The 19,966-nt window shown below is 31.6% G+C and overlaps 1 protein-coding gene across 1 annotated transcript; it reads left to right on the forward strand.

Annotated features, from left to right (window-relative positions):
- The first annotated feature begins 1,273 nt into the window (after positions 1–1,273).
- LOC118188591 (uncharacterized) lies at positions 1,274–18,684 on the forward strand. The gene is made up of 4 exons (XM_035359072.2): positions 1,274–1,425; positions 7,439–10,030; positions 12,959–13,244; positions 18,497–18,684. Exons 1-3 carry the CDS (start codon positions 1,417–1,419, stop codon positions 13,217–13,219), a joined length of 2,862 nt encoding a protein of 953 aa, XP_035214963.2. The 5' UTR covers positions 1,274–1,416; the 3' UTR covers positions 13,220–13,244; positions 18,497–18,684.
- The last annotated feature ends 1,282 nt before the right edge of the window (positions 18,685–19,966 follow it).

Genomic DNA, 19,966 nt, shown 5'->3' on the forward strand with positions numbered 1-19,966 from the left:
ATATTTCTTCAATTCTGTACTCCTATGAGGGACCTATTAGATATTAATTGTTATACAAATTTTTCTTGCACTTCAGTATTTATATGTACGTCTGAAGATATATAACTATACATAATAGAAACTCTAAGATAGTTATCGTGTAAAATATACAGTATCGCCGCATAAAAAGTTTCTCTGCTACTTCCCGTGCGACTTACAAATATCGTTTTACACTATTTTTCTTTCAATTTTATTATTCAAATATTTTATAACAATTATTTTTACAGTATACTGCAGTTACGTTAAAATTCTATTACCTTTTAATTTAGCAGTTCATAAAATGATGTGAAATTCTAACATTTTTTCATAACCGCTTGTACTCATAGTTTCAATGTATTTAAGAAATAAATTCAAAATTTTAAAATATATTCAATTCCATATTAGTTAAATACTTCATTAGTCATTCATTATTAAGCACTACATTACTATTACATCAAATATATGAAAGAAAATAACAGTTTATTTTGTAGAGACATTAGGATATTTTGGAAGCCTGAAAAATGAGCAACGCCTTCGCCGGGAATCGAACCACCGACCTCTGGAATACGCACCCAGCGTGCAGACCACCACACTATGGAGGCATGCTAAGACGACGAGAGAAATATCTTATAATTTTACTTTCACATCATGATTGCAGAAGGCAAAAAAGATATTTCACAAAATAAATAATGTATGAATAATACTCTACAAAGTGCAGGCATATGGGGTATAATTTACAGATAAGTATATAATAACAACAGTAATAATAATTCTGAATTTGATCAAGATAAATGCTCTAAAATGTTACTAGTAAGAGTAGTACTTTCTTTCTTTTTTTTTACGTGTATGCTATATATACGTAAATGCAAAAGCTTTATGAATAATTCCATATATTTGCACATTTTGGGGTAAATTATATACAAATTATGTGATGCAGTAAATTGCGCTATTCTAGAAAAATAAAGGTAAGACTATAAATTTATAAATGTATTAAGTTTTTCTTATTAGTAAATAAGATGAAACTCATTTCTTGCCCTCCAAAAGTTACCTTCCAAAAAAATTCGCCAAATCCTCAATCAGTCGATAAATCGCCAAACGCGGGTGAGATAAATATTCTATGGGAAGTTTCCTACCTGTCCTGAATATTCAGATCAATACGCATCTGTGGGGGTAAAAAAAAAATTTGTGCCTCCAGGTAATTGTTGCATACACAGCATCCCGATGCCCGGAGCATTTGGGGTGAAAACATAAAAAATGCGGCTACTTAATCATGATCTAATATTTGTTCTTTAAGGACATATAAAAGGGAAAGGCAATCGAAAATGAAAGTTAATACTGATTGACTGATAGTTTAGGGTGAGGTGAAAGACTACCTTAGGATTACATATTGTGGATAAAATGCTGAAGGTATGTAATAAATTTCTAGTAGTCTTTTGAAACATGTAACTTAATCTCTCACATAAATTTCGAAACTAAAATATTTTGCAAGAATTTATCATTTTTCCTTTCTTTAACTTCCTAAAAAAAGCTATTAAATTTTTATTTGAAGTTTTAAGGAAATATATGCTATCACCAAATTTATAATGTATATATAACTTATTCTAGGGAAATATTGCTGAAATGTGTTCTGAAAAAGAAAATTAAGTTAACATTGAGAACTATAACAAATAAAGCTTTAAAATTAGGCAAATTTTAACTTGAAAATAACGTTGGTTTCATAGAAAAATGTTGGGCATTTCGACTAACTCAGGATCTTTTTCGTCAGAGATCACGTGCAAAGATCTAAATTATATTCAGCATGTTTTCAGAATAAGTTTTGCCTAAATATAGCAGATAAAAAGAAATCGTTGTTAATCACGCTTGAAATCAATAAAATATTTCTAGAAGAGCAACAACAAGTTTAGATTTGATGAATTCGTTCTCAGTATATTAAATATAAGCATCTAATATTATTGAAATTTATCTTAAACGGGGTGATTTCCTATAATCTTAAGAAATAGATATCGTTTCTTAACTTCTCTGCATTTTTCCGATAATAATTAAAGCTTTGATTTCAATGAAATTATTCTTACGAGTTAAAACAAAGCTTATATGGCTTTAAATTAATAGGCATTTTAAATGGGCTTTAAGAATATTAACTGGATCTTCATGCTGTTTCTGAAGAAACACCATAAAGGAAGGCTGTCAGTTATAAAATTGGAGATTTACTTAAAATGGAAAGAAGTATTTCACGTATTTGTCATGTGCTTATGTACTATTATATTCAAATTAAAATTTTAAGTGTATGTTCTCTTTCAATGCCTTGGGAGTTAACATTAATGATGTTGTAATATTTATCAGCGATTATTTTCAATTCTTATCACTAATGTTTTTATCTTTCTATTATGAAATAGTTATACCTTTTCTTTGAATTACATGTTTAAATATTAGGGATTTTCTAATATTTATCGTTTATTTTCTAATATTTATCGATAATTATATTCTATATTTTTAGTGATTATTTCATAAATTTTATCATTGATTACCAATTATTAACCCAATAGTGCGTTGGCATTTTGCGTTGAATCACTATGAACGGCTGTATCGCTTTTCAAATTGCTGCCAACAAATATTATCGCCCCGCATTATATTTAAAGAAATTAAATGATGAAGACTCGGGGTGAATGTATGTATATTTCTCGCATTGTGAATAAACATCGAAACCTAGAGCCATCAAATTTTGAACAACATAAGTACTCCACACCAGAAATGGGCACCTAGAAGCCAGACCTAAAAGACAGATTTTCGAATGTGTTTTATTATCTCTTTCATATTTTTTAAACTTTAAAGAATTTCTGATTAAGAAACTTAGTAGCGATTTCAAAGACAGCAGTGCAGAAACACTGTACTGGAATAAAATATTTTTATCTCCAGCGTGCGAGACTGCCTATCGGAAATTATAAAGATATACTCTTTTTAAATATTTTTAGCCCAAATGCTCTTGAAGCGTGTATGTATGAGTAAAAGAGAAAAACACCTTAGGTGTAACATATAATCTGGAAGCCTTCGGATTTTTTTATATTATTACCGATTTTTATATTCGCTTGAAATAATTATAACTTTTCTCCTTTGCATTAATTACTTATTAATAAAATTAGTTTTGAAATTTGAATTAGTTGCTAGTAGTATTTTCCAAATATAACATAAATTATTTTCTGTATTTATTAATGATGATTTCATATGTTATTGAGTCTATTCTTTCGACAAATTTACAGCGTTTCTTCTTGTCTTATTAACCCTATAAATTTAGGATTTTTTTTTTTTTTTTTTTTTTTTTTTTTTTTTTTGAAAACCGTCGGATAATTGCATATACACTTTGTACTACTGATCTGTGTAAAGCTACGTGATTTGTTTTCAAGAAATTAAGGTGCTCAATTAATTTCATGGTGTGAATTAAAATTTAAATTTCCTTCGTTTTTAGACTATTTTATATTAAAGTAATTTCATTTGATTATACTTTGACTTTTCGTTTTTATCTTGACTCATTTAAAATGTAAAAATAAAAACATAAAATGCATCATATATAAAGCATCATTACAAACACTACTGATATTGACATATCAAGTTGAAATATTTTATTTATGCATATTTTTTAACAATGCTGTATTTAAAAATTTTCCTTGTCTATGTAGATTAAATATGCAGTAATTTTATGAGATCCTGTAATCCTGTTTGCAATATATTCCAGCAAATGCGTTTCATTCACATGTTTGTACTTGAAAATTTGTTAGAATTCGAAGCTAAATTGAGTATCGAATGACGGAAACTAGTTTTTAAGTATTTTGAAGTCTCATAATAGCTTTTCAATGTATGTTTAAAAGTTACTTTCTTATTCTTACAATATTCACTAATTTTTGCATTTTCAACTAATATCGTACACTTGTTCTGAACACGATCATTACGTTATATTTTTTTTATTCCCTTAACACTTTTCTCAATATATAGTAGCCTGATATAATTTATTAATGACCTAATATGACAATAATAATCTACTAAACATAACTATTGCAAAAGTTATAAGTCATTTCTCCCGCCTTCTTAGCATGTCTTCGTGGTGTAATGGTCAGCACGCCCGACACGTATTCGAGAGGTCCGTGTTTCGAGTCCCGGCGAAGGCATTGATCTTTTTTTATCTTTCCTGCTTCTAAATAACCTAATGTCTCTATCAAGTGAGCGTCGACACTAATAAAACGAGGTCGAACGCGTTCACACAATTATATATGGCAGCAAAAAGGCAGTGAAATAGAGCGGTTCGTAAGACAATCATGGAGCATCCTTTCATTTCTTTGTGAACATCAGAATCTCTTTACTTTCCTCTAACCGAACATATATAAGATATATGTAGACGCTGGTTACATCAGTTTCGAAACTTGCATAAATATGCAGTACAGTCATAGAAGACGTGGCATCAAATTTCACAGGATCTCTTCGATGATTGAATGAGTCCACACGTTAATTGAATATCCCCTTGCCCATTGACGCTACAGTTGGCTATTCATTATATACGCATTTACCTACTATACCATGAACATGACATATAATAATTTTGGACTTACATCTGCTAAATGAATGAGTTAATTCCTTGCATACTCGGTATCGGAACGCCTTATGACTGAACCTGAGACAACGTTCAGAATACTTTTTTTTTACTTTTCTAGTCATTCAGAATTATTTCAGGCTTTAGTTCAATTCAGTTCCCCCCCCCGGGGGTCGACGTAGAGAACTCTGCGAAGCTACTGGCTAGGATCTGTACCTAGGCAGTCTCGGCCACGGGGGTATAAAATTTATGAACTTGGTGGTTCTGAAGGCTCTGGGAAAGGTCACTTATTGGCCGGCCCCGGAGTCTGGCACGTCCTAGCGCGGCGTGGTTCTAGTAACTCGGGGGTCTCCCCCGGGGTCGCTGGGTAATGTCCTGCTGCGACGGGCTCGCCCAAGCGACTGGTAGGAGCATTAGACGACCGGTGCTGCCTGGGGCCTGTCCCCAGGTGGTGCGCTGCTCTCCTGGAGGGTAATAGTGGAGGTTGAACCTCCACGACGTGCCCAAAGAGAGAGTGGACCTGTAGTGGGATTAAGTTCCCGGAGCAGGGCAGCCAAAATCCTCTAGTTCAATTCAGCACATTTCATGCTACGTTATTTGAGTCAGCGCTTTCATTCATGCTCTTTCATGAAGCATAAAACGCGAAACGGATATCAAGTGTGTGGGGAGGGGGATAAGCGACTCGACCCTTCTTCCTAAGCTGTTGTTCCCATGGCTACCAGTCAAATCGGGAATAGGAAAATAACCTCGAAATTCTCATTTTAAGGTAACAGGACATAATTGCCTGTTTAAGTGGGGTTCTGTGTGCTCTCCTTTTATTTATAATAGCTAACTAATGCTTTGCATTAATTAATAGCCCATTATTCCTTATTACGAATCTAAAAACGTAATTATAGTATTTTTATGTTTATTTATTAAATTCTAGTATTACCTAAAATAAAAATGCGCAATTTACCATAAGTGATAGAATAGAAATGAGAAACAGAACAAAAGCAACCTAAATGCCTAACTCTACAAGTGTATAGAATAAAACAAGTCTTTCTTGGCCAACTTATGCATACCGTTTTGTATCTTCCATATAGGAATTCTATTCCAATATTTTATTTTATATTCCAATATTTTATTTGAAAGAAATGAAAGAGAATTAATTAATTCATTAGCAATATTTGGTTTGCTGACTATATTGTATGCAGAATAATAAAAGTTAGTTGTAATAAAAGCTAAATAAAGGTAAAAAAATGCGTGAATTTCTGAAAAGAATTCTCTGCTAACCATAATTGCAATATTATAAGCAAAAGTTATTATAAGTAATTTTTATGCATCCTAGAAAAGGCTTTTACATTAAGAAGAAAATATCATAATTCGAAGTATTAAATGAGTCTCATGATGTATTGCAGATCATTTAAATTTTTTGTAGTTATCTGAAAAAGAAAAGCCCGAAAATTTAACATAAGAAACTAAAAGAAAAAAAGTTAAACTTCGGGGTGTAGAGGTCAGCACAATCGGCGCGTATTCGAGAGATTTGAAGTTCGAAACCCGGCGAGGGCATTGCACATTTTCATGTCTCCTGCTTCGAAATAACCTAATGTCTCTACAGTGGAGCCCGAGCTAAAAACAAGTTGGTGGATGACGATTTTCCACCACCAGGATCTGGTGATAGGGTCACCTAATCCTTAGTCGCCCTTTAAAAGGGGGAGTTTTCCCGCCTTCCTAGCATGCCTTCGTGGTGTAGTGGGTAGCACACTCGGCACGTATTTGAGAGGCCCGTGGTTCGAGTCCCGGCGAGGGCATCGCTCCTTTTTCAAGTCTCCTGCTTAAAATTAGCCTAATTACTCTACAGCCATACACAAAAACAAGCAAGTGGGCTAGAAGACAGATATTTTGGTGCACAAAACTGAAGTTTATTTTTGGACTCACTCAGCAGAAAGGCATTGAAGGTACGGAATCACCATTCTTCTATGCTTCAAATGTAAATAAATATGGCTGCTATAGTAAAAACATTAGAGTTAGCCGCACTTAAACAACTTTTAAATTGCTGATACTTCTACAACTATTGAATGCAGATTAACTAAAGACATAAAAACCTTGACCGAAAGATAAGAACAACAAAATTCAATCATTTTTAAAGCAAAAACATGCACAATTTACCAACATAATAAGAATAAAAAAGATCGAGGTCACTAAGCCGAGTAACAGATTGGATATACATTTATATATACTTTTGATGCGGCTAATTGGAACCAAAAAAGGGAGGTGCGCAACTTCATGTTATAGCAGTCCTATATACAAATTTTCAAAGTTCTGAGGCAACTCGTTTTAGCGTTATGCAAGATACATTCATACGTACGTACAGAATTCACAAAAAAAAAGTGTCTTTTGAATCCCTTTTAAATCCCTTTTGGGGAAAAGAGTCTTAAAGTCCTTACGTACAGATTACGCAAAAAAATCTTTAAATTCCATCCGTTAGGGGCCAAAATGGACATTTTCGTTGATTATGATACCCGAACTTTTTCTCAACTACAATAGTTCCTTTACTTCTTACAAGGAAAGTTCCTTTACTTGCTATTGTAGTCGAGAAAAAGTTACTACTTCTTACAAGGAAGTAAAAATGGGAAAAAAGCTTATAAAGTTGGTACCTTTTGTTCACGGTTGGTAATTCTGAATTTAACATACTAGTATTTTCAGTCTGAAATATCTCTACTTAGTTTGTTTTAGAGTATGCCATAACTTTTTAATAAAATTACATAAATATTTACTATATTATTATTGTTATACTATGTATATAAATGTAACATTTAATGGTATTTGAAATAGAAAGAAAATTAGTAATTCTTTCAATTTCAGGTAATTTTGGTAGCAGGTCTTCTTACTGTGGCATGGGGCAAAGGATACCCACCGTACAAAACTACAGATGCGGATGAGTATGGTTTAATAAATGAAGACATATTAAAAAATAGACAACCAGTTCATCAAGTCCAAGTTGCTGTAGAGTATGATGACGATGACAGTAAAAAATATGATCTTCAAGCAGATGATAATCCACAACCTCAAATGTATGAACAAAAGTCGATAGAAATCTTCCCGAAGCGCTCGAAAGAACCAAAAAGTAGCATAAAGCTTGGGGAAAAACAAGGTAATTATAAAGGAACTGATTCAACAGAAGAAATTTCCCAGAAAAAATTAAGTTACCAAGCCGCAAAGGTCAGCCAAGAGAAAATTGAGGTAAAATCTCTTACTCGCAACTATGCAAGTAGGCTGCCCAATGAACCTAAAGACACGTATAATGTTTATAAATCAGGAAGCCATGTAACTTCTAAGAATACAGCCAGCCAAAAGCCAATAGAGTATTCAAGTCATATAGGACATAGCGATTATCCAAGCTTCAGTCATGACAGGCAAAGAACAAAAATAGAGAATCCGTATCATCCAAAAGGTGGTGATGTTTCAACGGGGCAGCAATATGTCGATGTCAGTTTTAAAGATCATTCTGAACCTCCAATATATGGAAGCGCCAAACTTAGTTCTCCGCAGCAGCATCAACATGTTTCTTATGAAACAGGAATTCGTCCAGGTAAATATGGAAGCAGTGGCATATATGGAGGTATGTATAAAATGAATAAAGGAGACTATAAAAATGTTATGTTAGGAAACAATGCAAAATATCCTAGTCCTTTATCACAAATTCAATCTAGCTATTTAGAAGAACCTAAATTTTACAATGAAAATTCTAGAGGAAATTTGGGTGTTGCGAACCATGAAGGATTACGAGGACAGTATAACTACCAGGGTCTAAGTAGAGGATTGGGAGCACAGCAAGACTATCAAGATGTAAGCGGAGGATTAGGAAGACAGTATGGCAATCAGGGTTTAAGTGGACTGTCATCCGGTTATTCAAAAGCAAGAGAAGTAGATAGTGGTCTTAAATCTTACAGATCATACCCCCATAGAGCTAGAAGTGATAATGCATTGGGACACCAAGGTATAACTGCTTTTAAATATCCAAATTCATTGGGCGGTAGTGGTGTAGAATATGGGGGAATAGGAAGTACAGCTGGCTTCAGATATGGTGGTGGAGTAGCCGTAAATCCCAAATACGCTCAGAATCAAGGCACAGGAGGCAATGCAAATTATCATGAATTCAAAATTACGAAATCCTCCTCATCTCATGGAATTTCAGGCAATAAGGAATTAGGCGTTTATGGTTCAGAGCTGCAGAGTGGCGTTCATTACAAAGGAACTGGAAGCACATCTGGGAAACATTTGACAAATGATGGCTTTAAATACCATGGTGGAACCAGTAGCTTTGGAAATCCCGGTTCTTCTATATACTCTGGAATCAAGCCTAGAAATGATGCTAGAAATTACGGAATTGGAAAAAGCAGTGAATTAGCATATGGTAATATTGAAAATATAGGCGGCTCTCATTTGACTCAAAAGAATTATGGTATCGGATCACAAGGAATCAAATATTCTCACGATGAAATCGGGAAATCTGGAATACATGGAGGAGCAGGTACAGCTGGTTATTTGGCTGGTGCACCTACTTTAAGTACTGGAGTAAATTCAGGATATTATAAAACTGATACGAATGCACAATTCAGTAGTTATCCCCATCAAGGTTCCGTAAAATCAGCTGGTGGAAAACCACACAACAGTGGATATCTTGGATTACCAAAAGAATATCAAGGTATTGGGGGACTTAAACAGAGTGACAATAAGCATCAGCAAAGTTCGGGAGTTGCATCAGTGCCTTATGCATCAGAACAAAGCGGAAAACCTACAGGAAAAGGAAGCAGTGTTCCTTCAAATTACCACATGAAAAGTGAATCTCCTACTATAGGAGAAACAACCTATTCAGACAATAAAGGCTATCGTCCAAGTTATGAACCCAAATTAATTCAAGTAGAGCAAAAGAAAATTCCATCTTCTCAACCAAAAGCTCTTAGTGTGAGTTCATCTCCTTCAGTGCAACGTGTAAAAGGAAGTCCAAAGAAAGACGATTCTGAATACCAAGGCATCGGGGAAATTAAATATGAACCAGAATCAAAAGCTAGAAATGAATATTCTCCAGCTTCAACACAATCGATAGGGAAAGGACAATCAGTAAAAGGTGGTTCTACTAGTCAAAGTGTTAAAGGTGGCTCTAAATCTGAATATGGTATTAATAAGGGAAAAAAATCCCAAAGTCAATATTTACCTATCACAGCCGTAAGTTCAGGCGTATCAAATGAAAAGCCTTCAAAACGTCAATATGCAGGCATCAAAGGTGCAGATAAAGCTCCTCAAATCGAACAAAAAGAGTTAGTTTATGAAGCAATCCTTGGTGGACCCGGAAGTCGCAATCAGGCTCATGGTTCAGGTGGATATGGTTTCTATCCAACAGAAGATGCAGCCAATCCACCAAGTAGTGCTACTGGATATGATGAAAATCACAAAGTAAGTATCAATACATTTAGATAATTTATACTAGTAAAAAAATAAGAATATATTATATTCCTTGATATAATCCTTATATTATTCAGGGAAGGATAAGAACCTGATGCACTGAAACTTTTACAAAGTAAGAATAATTGTTCAGTTGTTGCTCATCGGTGGTCGAATGTCTAAGACCAACGAACACTGTAGATCTTCCCAGTCTCAATGGATTCAATCGTACATATTGTGGTTTCCTTAAATGAGACCTGAATACGAGCCAATTTCCTTCAAACACTTTTGGCTAAAGCACATGTCCTTTACCATGTAGCCTAAGAAGGAGGTATAAAAAAATAACCTAATAAAATCTAACGAGTTTAAAACTTAAATAAAAGTTCTCTTATAACTTCATCGAATTTTCACAGAAAGTGAATATTAATTCTTTCTCAGAATTGCTACCACCAACATTTTTTAACTTATTTGAATTAAAAAAAAAATCTGTAACGTCATAAAACTCTAAAAGAAAGAACTTAAATACATTTTTGAAGCGTTTATAACATTTTTTAATCATTAGCAAGAAAATTTCAGCACTGTAACCTAGAAGATAATTTTACACCGCATACCTATTATATTTTCTACGTTTGAAAATGAAATAGCAATACAACGCTTAAAATAGAATTCAGTGCAAAAGCAATTTATTTTCTTTTAAATTTGTTTGCTTGTTTTTTGTTTGTTTATTATTAAACAACAAAGTTAAAAGGTATGGCCTTTTCATATTCTTTTATAATTATTTAAATGATTTATAACAACAAAATAAATTGAAAATAAATTTTCGTAAGAATATGAATTTTTTTCATGGGATTAATGGAAAGCTCTTAAAAACTTTAAAGATTTAAGAATGGATGTATATATATGCATTTAATCGCTTATGAAAAGAGATAACCTTCTGTTCTTTCAAACTGTTTCATGTCATCCCAGGGACATACTCATTAACAAACTAACTTTTATGCGCCAGGTAATTACGCTTTACATTTTATCATCTTTTACAGCGGAGTCGCAAATTACTTCTTATTTTGTTTTTTATCAGGAAAGATCTATAAAGGTACTAATTAATCCTTTTAGTATGGAATACGTATTTATCAGTATTTAAAGAAACTACAAATACTAACGTAAAAACTATTTTTTCGCTACGCAGCACTTTTAAGGAAGAAGCAGGAAACGCTTGAAATGCTAAGTAAAAATTTCGAATTGTGTTAACATTCGGAAAAAATTAACTTTGATTAGGCTATTTAATTATTTTGCCAGTGCTAATTATTTAACGAACGAGACAGTAAATTTATAATCGAAACATTAAAAGGCAAGGTAAGGTAATCTAGGAGTTTTAGCCAAGCCAAATTATTTCACCAGTTACTTAAAAAATTCCTTAACCAAATGAAGAACACAATACATTTGATTACAAATGAGTATACATTTAATATAATATTTCACAAAGAAAATGCAGCGACATGAAACAATGCTTCAGACAAAATTGGTCACTTAAATTAAGAAGTAATCTGCGTGAAAAAATTTAAATTAAAATAAAATTATTTCAGTAATGACATCTTTCGTCCAGGAAATTTGAAAATCTAAACTCCATAAAAAGTAATAGAAATCATTTTCTATAATTATTAATTAACAACATTTTTTTTTTGTTTCCACAACGAATCAAATTACAAAAGCTAAAAAATTTCAAGCTCCGCTGCAACTTGCGAGGTTAAATTTAAAAACATAATACCATAAAATGTTTTAAAAATCAAGCAATCTGCATCGAAGTGATGAAAATCAATTAACTCCCTCACTTTAACATCCGCTCTCTTTATAAGTTGTTAATTAAAATATATTTACTGCTTAAAATCACTGCCTTTTTATTTTCTATTTCTTTCTCAGTTTATTAACAGGCATAGAGGCATACATGCTGACCCCAACAAAATTACGATGGCGGAATTTATTAATTTCTAGCTGGATTTTCATCAGCTTTGATTCCCATTGCGCCTTCTTAAGTGCATCATAAATTCTCATATTCTAGACAGAACTGAATTAAACGGAAAAACGAATGAATGAAACCTTTAAAACTCTTTAAGGTAACAAATTCATAGTAACTGTATGAGGTTTTCCTTGATATGGAAAACGTTAATTCAGCATCAAAACCTTAACAGATGTGAAACAAATTATAGCTAGGTTAGAAGCCTTAGAAAGGTTTTAAATAAATCTTTTTTAAACAGAAATTAGAACATAAATCTACTCTCTTATACTAGCAATATCAGCCACAGCTCGTGATTTTGTAGCTAAACAGAACAATCAGTTTCATACAGAACGTAGAAATTGTAGTCCGTGTCCATGCAGGACAAAACCCTGCTGTCTTACAATCGAAGAACCTCAGTTTAAATACTATTTAAATCATTTATGTTCAGGTGAAGAAGCGGAAAGGAGAAATTATAGTAAAGGCTGAAGTATAAATAACTGGTAATAACCTTATACTTTAATAAACTATACTCCATAATTTTAAAACGTTATAATTATTTTCCAATTTTCATCAGCCGAATAATGCGGATAATGCAAATACAATTGAAGCCACAAGGGTTAGAGATGAATCAACATGAAGATACTAATTTAAAAAGAAAATGGCAAAACATATGAAATGACAAATAAAAAAAAGACGTCTACAAACTTATTAATATAATGCTGCCATTAATATCATGTAACACTTAAAGTAAAAATTTGAATCTCTCTCAGAATTTCTCTCGCCGCACTTATTAATAATTAAAGATCTTATGCAACTTTCAGTTTAGAAGAAACTCTTTCTTTAGTAAAAATCATGTTTCGACCTTATTGTTATTATTGTTATTCTATGAAGTTATTATTATTGTTATTCTATGAAGAAATTTATAATAAACTTTTTCTGGTGTTTCACAGCCTATGCCATATGAGTTTAGCTACAAAGTAAACGATGATGAGCATGGTGCAGAGCATTACAGACAAGAGAAAATGGACGACAATGGTTATTTGACTGGCAGTTATGGTTACAAAGACGCCCATGGAATTTACAGGCACGTAGATTATCAGGCTAGCAAAGACGGTTTTAAGGCTAACGTCAGGACTAATGAACCTGGCACAGATAATGAAGATCCTGCTGACGTCCATTTTGAAGTCGAGAAGAGCAGTGGCTCATATTAGAATCAAAACTCGTCGCTAGTCCAAGGTTAGCAAATTCTAATTTACTTTCTTATTTATTAATATAAATAAATATTAATAACAGTTATTAATATAAAAAAGAATCATATCCATTTAATTCCACTTTATAATATTTTTGGTATTTATGAGAAAAAAATATTCTTTAACTCTTTTCTCTTTTTCCAGCGAATATGGTATTTTTGTTATGCAACATAAACTGAACATATTTGACATATTCATAAGTAATATAAAAATCATTAAAAGGCTAAAAACTGGTTGTTAAAATAAAAATATCGAAATGCAACACGCGTTTTATAAAAATGGATTTTTCAATAAAGCTTCTCAACATACAGAAATGACTCAAGTTACAATAGTAAGAAAAACCTGAAATTAGCTTGCTTTAACTTAATTTCCGTACGTGCTTCATTTGATATACGGCAGAGCAGGAAATTGTATTTGATTTGTTCAAATTGTTGAGCTGCAGCTGATATAAGAACTGCACTTTTCTAAGTTAGGCGATAAAGATCACGAACATTTTATCAGCCACAATGTTATACTTTATCAATGCAGCATTTTATCTTATACGGTGTTTTTTCTTTTCTTGCAGATTATATCCATTAGTTAAAAAACAGAACCTTTTAAAACTATACTTTGGTATTTACTAGCAAAACAGAACTGAGCTAGTCCATTCTTTTCGATCCAAGAATTCGAGAATAACGGATTTACATATTTAGCCTTTATCATTCACATATTTATCCTCTAATACTAAATAATTTCGATTATTACTAACTTTACTGTCCTAAACTGTCTTGCTTGGAGTATACTTTTTCGATTAGGTAAATGTACGATGAGTAAACATTCCAGGTAAAAGGCACTGGTAAACTATATATTTTCTCAATGTGTCAGTATATTCACTTAAGCAACCGAAAACTTATATAAAGGTTAACTTGTCTTACTTTTTCATGCCAAAACCTCTTTGGTAAAACATTTCGACCATATTTAGTTTTTAAAATAAACATCTTGAAGAAACATCTTCACCTTCATCTAAGAACAAAAACTGTGGGAGTCAAACCGACTTCCAAACGGAAAGATAACTTAAGTCTAAGACATCAGGAACTAAACTGTTGCATTTCATGAAATTATAAGCATATGCATACCTTTAAACTTAAAATCTGAATCTAAGGATCGAAAGTTCCGTAGTTGCCGCAGAAATGCAATCGCAATAACTCATCTTCTGGGAACCTAATGATTTCTCATATTAAAGCTACAATATAACTAATATCATTAATAGTTTCATAATTTAATAATGTAATGTCGCACTCGAATCTCTTCTCTGTAACTTTATTGAGAAATTGTTTCTTCGAAATACTCTTATTGTTCCAAAAACAAGGAATAAAGCCACTACTGTTGTTTTTGTTACTGTCTTGTCCATGCATTTCCTGGAAGAATAGTTGCTAGTCTCAATGATGTTGAACTTCTACACTTCTACTGTCTTTAAGCTTAATGCTTAGGGAATTAAAGCTTTCCTTGAATGTGCTTTTGCGACTGAAATTTAATGGATAACTCATTACTTTAACAATCCAGTGATCCTAAGATGGAATCAGGAGAAGAGAACTATTTTGTTCCTATGGTATTTCGCTCAAAGATACTTTCTTTATGAAGTCCGAACTAAAGGTGATGAAAAATAATTTATCACCAAATTAAAATCGGTTTACCCGGGGTCTTTCTTTCTCTCTCCAACGGTCTTCAGGCTGAAGAGGGTAAGGAATTATGTATTCCTTTTACGTACTCCAGAAGACAGCACACCAGTTCAATAACTCAAAAGTCTCGAGTTCGAATAAAGACACTACATGTTTTTCTACCGTACTTAGATATAAGCTTATTCTCTTCTTAATGAAAGCAATTTTTGAAAATAAGTCCAGCTATTCATGAAAAACAATAATCTTTACAAGGTCGATCGCAGTCTATAAAATCTTCCTGACTTTTTGTAATTACCACGGTTTGGGCTGCAACTGAACTATGTTAGATAGTTTAAACTGTACTCATTTATTTATCAAATATTAGTTATTGCCTTAAATTAGTCATTTCTTTTCATTTTAAAAATTGGTAACCGGGTATGTAAGTATTCCCACTCTTAGATTTCTGTTTGATTCCTGGAATTAAATTACAATTTCAACTTATTAGTTACCAAACCGATAAATATAGAAAATCGTACTAAGAACTGGACAACAACTGCTTGTAAGACATGCGGAGGATGAGATTTTGTTTAAAAATTTCAGAATATCATTTCATAGAAATAATATATGAACTCATAATAGTTTCATTTATAAATGAGCTCATTCACCTGAATATTGGAACTTTATTGTTATAATCTAACCAGATAAATGACTCAGTTATTCAAGTAGGTGCTACTTTGGTAGACGGTTGCACGGATTTTTGGCGATTTACGTTGGCGCAATTGTTGGCGCGATTTTTACAATCATCAGCCATCTTGAAAAACGCTGCTTCTACGCATAGTAAAGTATTCGAAACTTAAAAAATAAATAAATAAATAAATATCGTTAAAAGTAATGGATTAATTTTTTGTTGAAAATGTTGTTTTTTAAGATGGCAGGCAAGTGTAAATAAATACATTTACTATGAGTATAAAATACTAAAGTAAGGCTATTATTACTTTCATATAGCGAAAAAAAAAGAATAAAAACACCGCTATAAAAACATTGTGTCAACGTTTAATTACATTAAAATATTACTGAAATTGAATATCGAATTAAAAACCATCCTACCAACATTTAAAAGAATTAGAATATTATTAAATTCAAATACTTTAAAATACATTATATAAAATATAATTAACATTAAAACATATGTGACAATAATTATCTCAGCAATTTTTGAAAATAGTGTATTAATTTTTTTAACAAAAATTGAAGTATACAATTATAAAATAAAAGAAAAATATGTACTTACATTTTTTGAGTAATTTAACCTCTTGTTTATTGATAAGTACCACAAAAAAATCGAAATCATAACTGAATTGGCTCTTTTAACCATCTTCATCTGTTATCCACATATCTCGCACTTCATTGAAGAAACAATTAGCGCGGTTTCCTCAAAAAATTTAAAATAAATTTCCTCTGACGCTATTAACAATTTCTAAATAAATCTTTGATTAGGAAAGACGGGTTGGCCAAAATAAGCTCTCAAAGGGAAATTTTTTTATTCCAATACCAATAATTCTTGGTAATTACCAATAACAACATTCATCTTCGAAACGAAGATATTCATTCCATTTGAAATCTGACGAATTCGAAGAGATGAATAATAAAATTTTAAAATGGCGCGGTAATGCACAAATATTCAGTAACCAATCAGGGAGCTGATTACATCACGCATAGAATTAAAATTATTTAAATATTTTAAAACAAATGCAAAATTAAATTGTATTTTAATATTTAACAGCCATAAATAATGTTTAAAACATTAGATTAAATTTATAGATATTAATAAAACCAATTACTTTTTAAGTAAGGTGACGTCATTGATTACATCATCAACAACATAAAATTATATAAAATATTATAAACAACAAAATTTTTATTTCAAATAAAAATGTAAAATTAAGTTGATTTTTAATATTTAGAAGCCATAAATAATATTTAAAACACGGAAGTTATGCATAATAAAACGCATTATTTTTTTAATAAAATGACAACAAAGTATCGGTTACCATAAATAACTTATTCAGCAATGGGTTTACCATAAGTTGTATTACTCGCCAAAAGAAAACTCGCCAAACAATCTCCAAAATCCGTGCAACCGTCTACCAAAGTAGCACCTTCCGTCTACCAAAGTACTAGAACGCTACATAATACTGATTCATTGATATATTTAAGAAGCCATCCGCGAATTCCTTTTCAATAATGCACGTACACGTATTTAAATATGATATTCATTTTATATATGCATGGTATTTCTACCAGTATCAGATATGTCGAAGTTGCATTAAAGAAAGGAATCATTATTATTATGGCATGACACGTTTTCTGAAATCTCTCTTTCTCTTCGGGATCTTTTTTAAACGAGAGAAATACACGTAATCTCCACAATAAAGCCTGAAATTGTCAAAAAGTGTATTTCATTATATTTGTTGGACTTCGGAAAAGTAACTTCTAATAATATTTGTTGGATTTCTTTAAAAAGGAAGAAATATATACAAGAACATACAATCGAAAATGAATAACTGTGCATACAGAAATATAGTAATAACCTTGCATACAGTGAATTTAATATTTGCAATAACTTGCAAAACTTTAAAACGTAAAATAAAAAACAAATATAATCACGAAATAATTTTCAAATGCAAGCAACAAATAAGATCACAATTACACAAATACATAATTTAACCAATTTTTCATTAAAAGACAATATTTTAAGTACCTTTACTATCTTTCACAGGGATTAAATTTCCTTTCAGGAACTCTGCTACAAAAGTGTCAGAATTTTTAGAATATCAACTAAAACTGTAGAATTCCATAATGCACTTGGGAGTTGCTAGGCTGAAAAAATTAATTATAAAAATTTAAGCTACAATTAACATTGCATTAATCAATAAATACGTTTTATATGTACTTAGAAAACTGAACATAAATGAGCGTTAGGAAATGCTTCGAATAAGAAAAACCTCTGAACCATTCTTAGATAAAAGCATTACTATCACAAAATTTTATAAATATATAATGCATTTCTACAGCTAAATTTAATCAACATGTTTTGGTGTATGAATAGTTGACTTTCGCATTAAAATAATTTATAAAATATTATGGAGTAATTAAATTACATGAGATGTGAATTTTATTATGTGAAGTATTAGTTTTGGTTTATAGATAATTTTTAATATCAGATTTTGTCATCAGTATTTTTTCAAAATTTATTGTTAAAAGCAAGCATGTTTAAGCATGTTTTAGAAATAAATTAAATAATTAAATACATATAAGATCCCAAAATATTCTTAATCCAAAAGACGCATATGAGAACAATTTAAACAGTTTTATTGTAATGTTTTGACTATATTTTCTTTTAAGTAAATTTTAAAAAGTACTTAGAAAGTTGTGCTTAAAATATTCAACAGCTATGAACATTATTTCATATGTTAACTATGTTTCCTTTTTTATTTCATTTTCATCAGTGAATTTAATATTTGCTTCTAAAAATAAAAAATTTGTGTAGAGCATACATTTCTAATGATTTTAATACTTATTCATTAAATTGTTTTTACAGGTCTGTAAACCAGATTTGCAAATACGTATCAATGTTCGCGTCCTCCAAGATTTTCTGTAATGTAAAGAAAGTGGAATACGCTGTTTTGCTCGTCAATACGGGATTTTTTTATTTATTATGTACAATATTGCTTGTGAATATGCATTTCATGCCTATCATTTTTAAGAAATAAAGCTCATTATATATCAGTTCTGTTATTCGAAACGTATTTCGCTACTATTTATTATTAGTACAGTTAAGCTAATTGATGCAATCTTTAATACTTCATCTATATAATATTCTTCTTAATTAACATACTATAAGGTGACAATTATTACATTATTTAAATACTGTTATAGTTATTCAGAAATCAAACAACAAAAATCAGCGTTATATTTTCAAATTTGACAGGGCTAGTTTCGATGGTTTTATCGAACTACCATCCTCAGCTGCAGAAACGCAAATGAACGAGATAGGATATAATGATCAGATTAGATAAGAAAGCCTGGACAGAAAATAAGCTAGTGACGCCATCTGTTGGTTAAACCAGAACTAAAGCATCATTTCTTTAAAGGCCGAAGGCAAAGATGGATTGGAATTAGGATCGTTAACTAGAACAAAAAGATGAAAGATTTTTTTGAATGTGAAATGCCTCTAGAAAATCCAGTTCTCCAATAGAAGATGTTTTTTGAATAATTTTGGCAGCAGAAAAATTGAAAGTGTGACTTTCAGACCAACAATGTTGAGCAACAGATTTTTTCTAACATAAGCCTCATGTTCCTTGCCGCGAAATTTTAAGGCTCTCTTAGATTGGCCAATGTAAATTAAACCACACTGGCAAGGAATCCTATAAATACCCCAGGAATTCATATCCGGAATGGGGTACTTGAGTATGGAGCTCGGAATTTTATTGATGGGAGAATAAACGATCCGAAAGTTAAATTTCTGCAAAATATGTGCAACTTTATAGCTAATTGATGGAAAGAAGGGAATGACAACAGAATTTTTATAATCTCCTAAAACAAGAGTGTACCTTTTAGTGTGTTGAGATGAGAATTTTTTAACTGCTTGATTAATAATGTTGGGTGAAAAGCCCCTGTCAGTAGCTATTGCTTTTAAATATAGTTTAGATTTTCATCAAGGGATAGTTTGGAGGAGAAAACTTGAAGAGCACGGAAAACATAGGAATAAAATGAAGCTAACTTTTGTTGAGGCCAATGACATGATTTGAAATGTGGTGGAAGGCAAACCGATGAAGGTATACGGTAAACTGTAGTACTGAAGTTGGATGTGTTACGTGTGACCAGAATGTCGAGAAACGGAAGAGAATTGCAAGTCTCAAGTTCAAAGTTCAAAAGTGAACTGAATAGCAGAATAAATAGAATTCATTGTTGAAAGAATTAATTTAAATCATCTTTATTACCTTAAAACAGGGTAAAAGTATCGTCTACGTAGCGGAACCATACCGGGAAGTTTAAAGTTTCAAACAAT

Source organism: Stegodyphus dumicola, chromosome 3, assembly GCF_044657685.1.
Source record: "Stegodyphus dumicola isolate Sdum_Otavi_A_Nest chromosome 3, ASM4465768v1".
Classification (NCBI taxonomy): domain Eukaryota; kingdom Metazoa; phylum Arthropoda; class Arachnida; order Araneae; family Eresidae; genus Stegodyphus; species Stegodyphus dumicola.

Bases quoted from the DNA above. Each gene is read 5' to 3' on its own strand.
- LOC118188591 (XM_035359072.2), top strand. The intron at 10,031-12,958 runs GTAAGTATCAAT...GGTGTTTCACAG, and splicing joins GATATGATGAAAATCACAAA to CCTATGCCATATGAGTTTAG.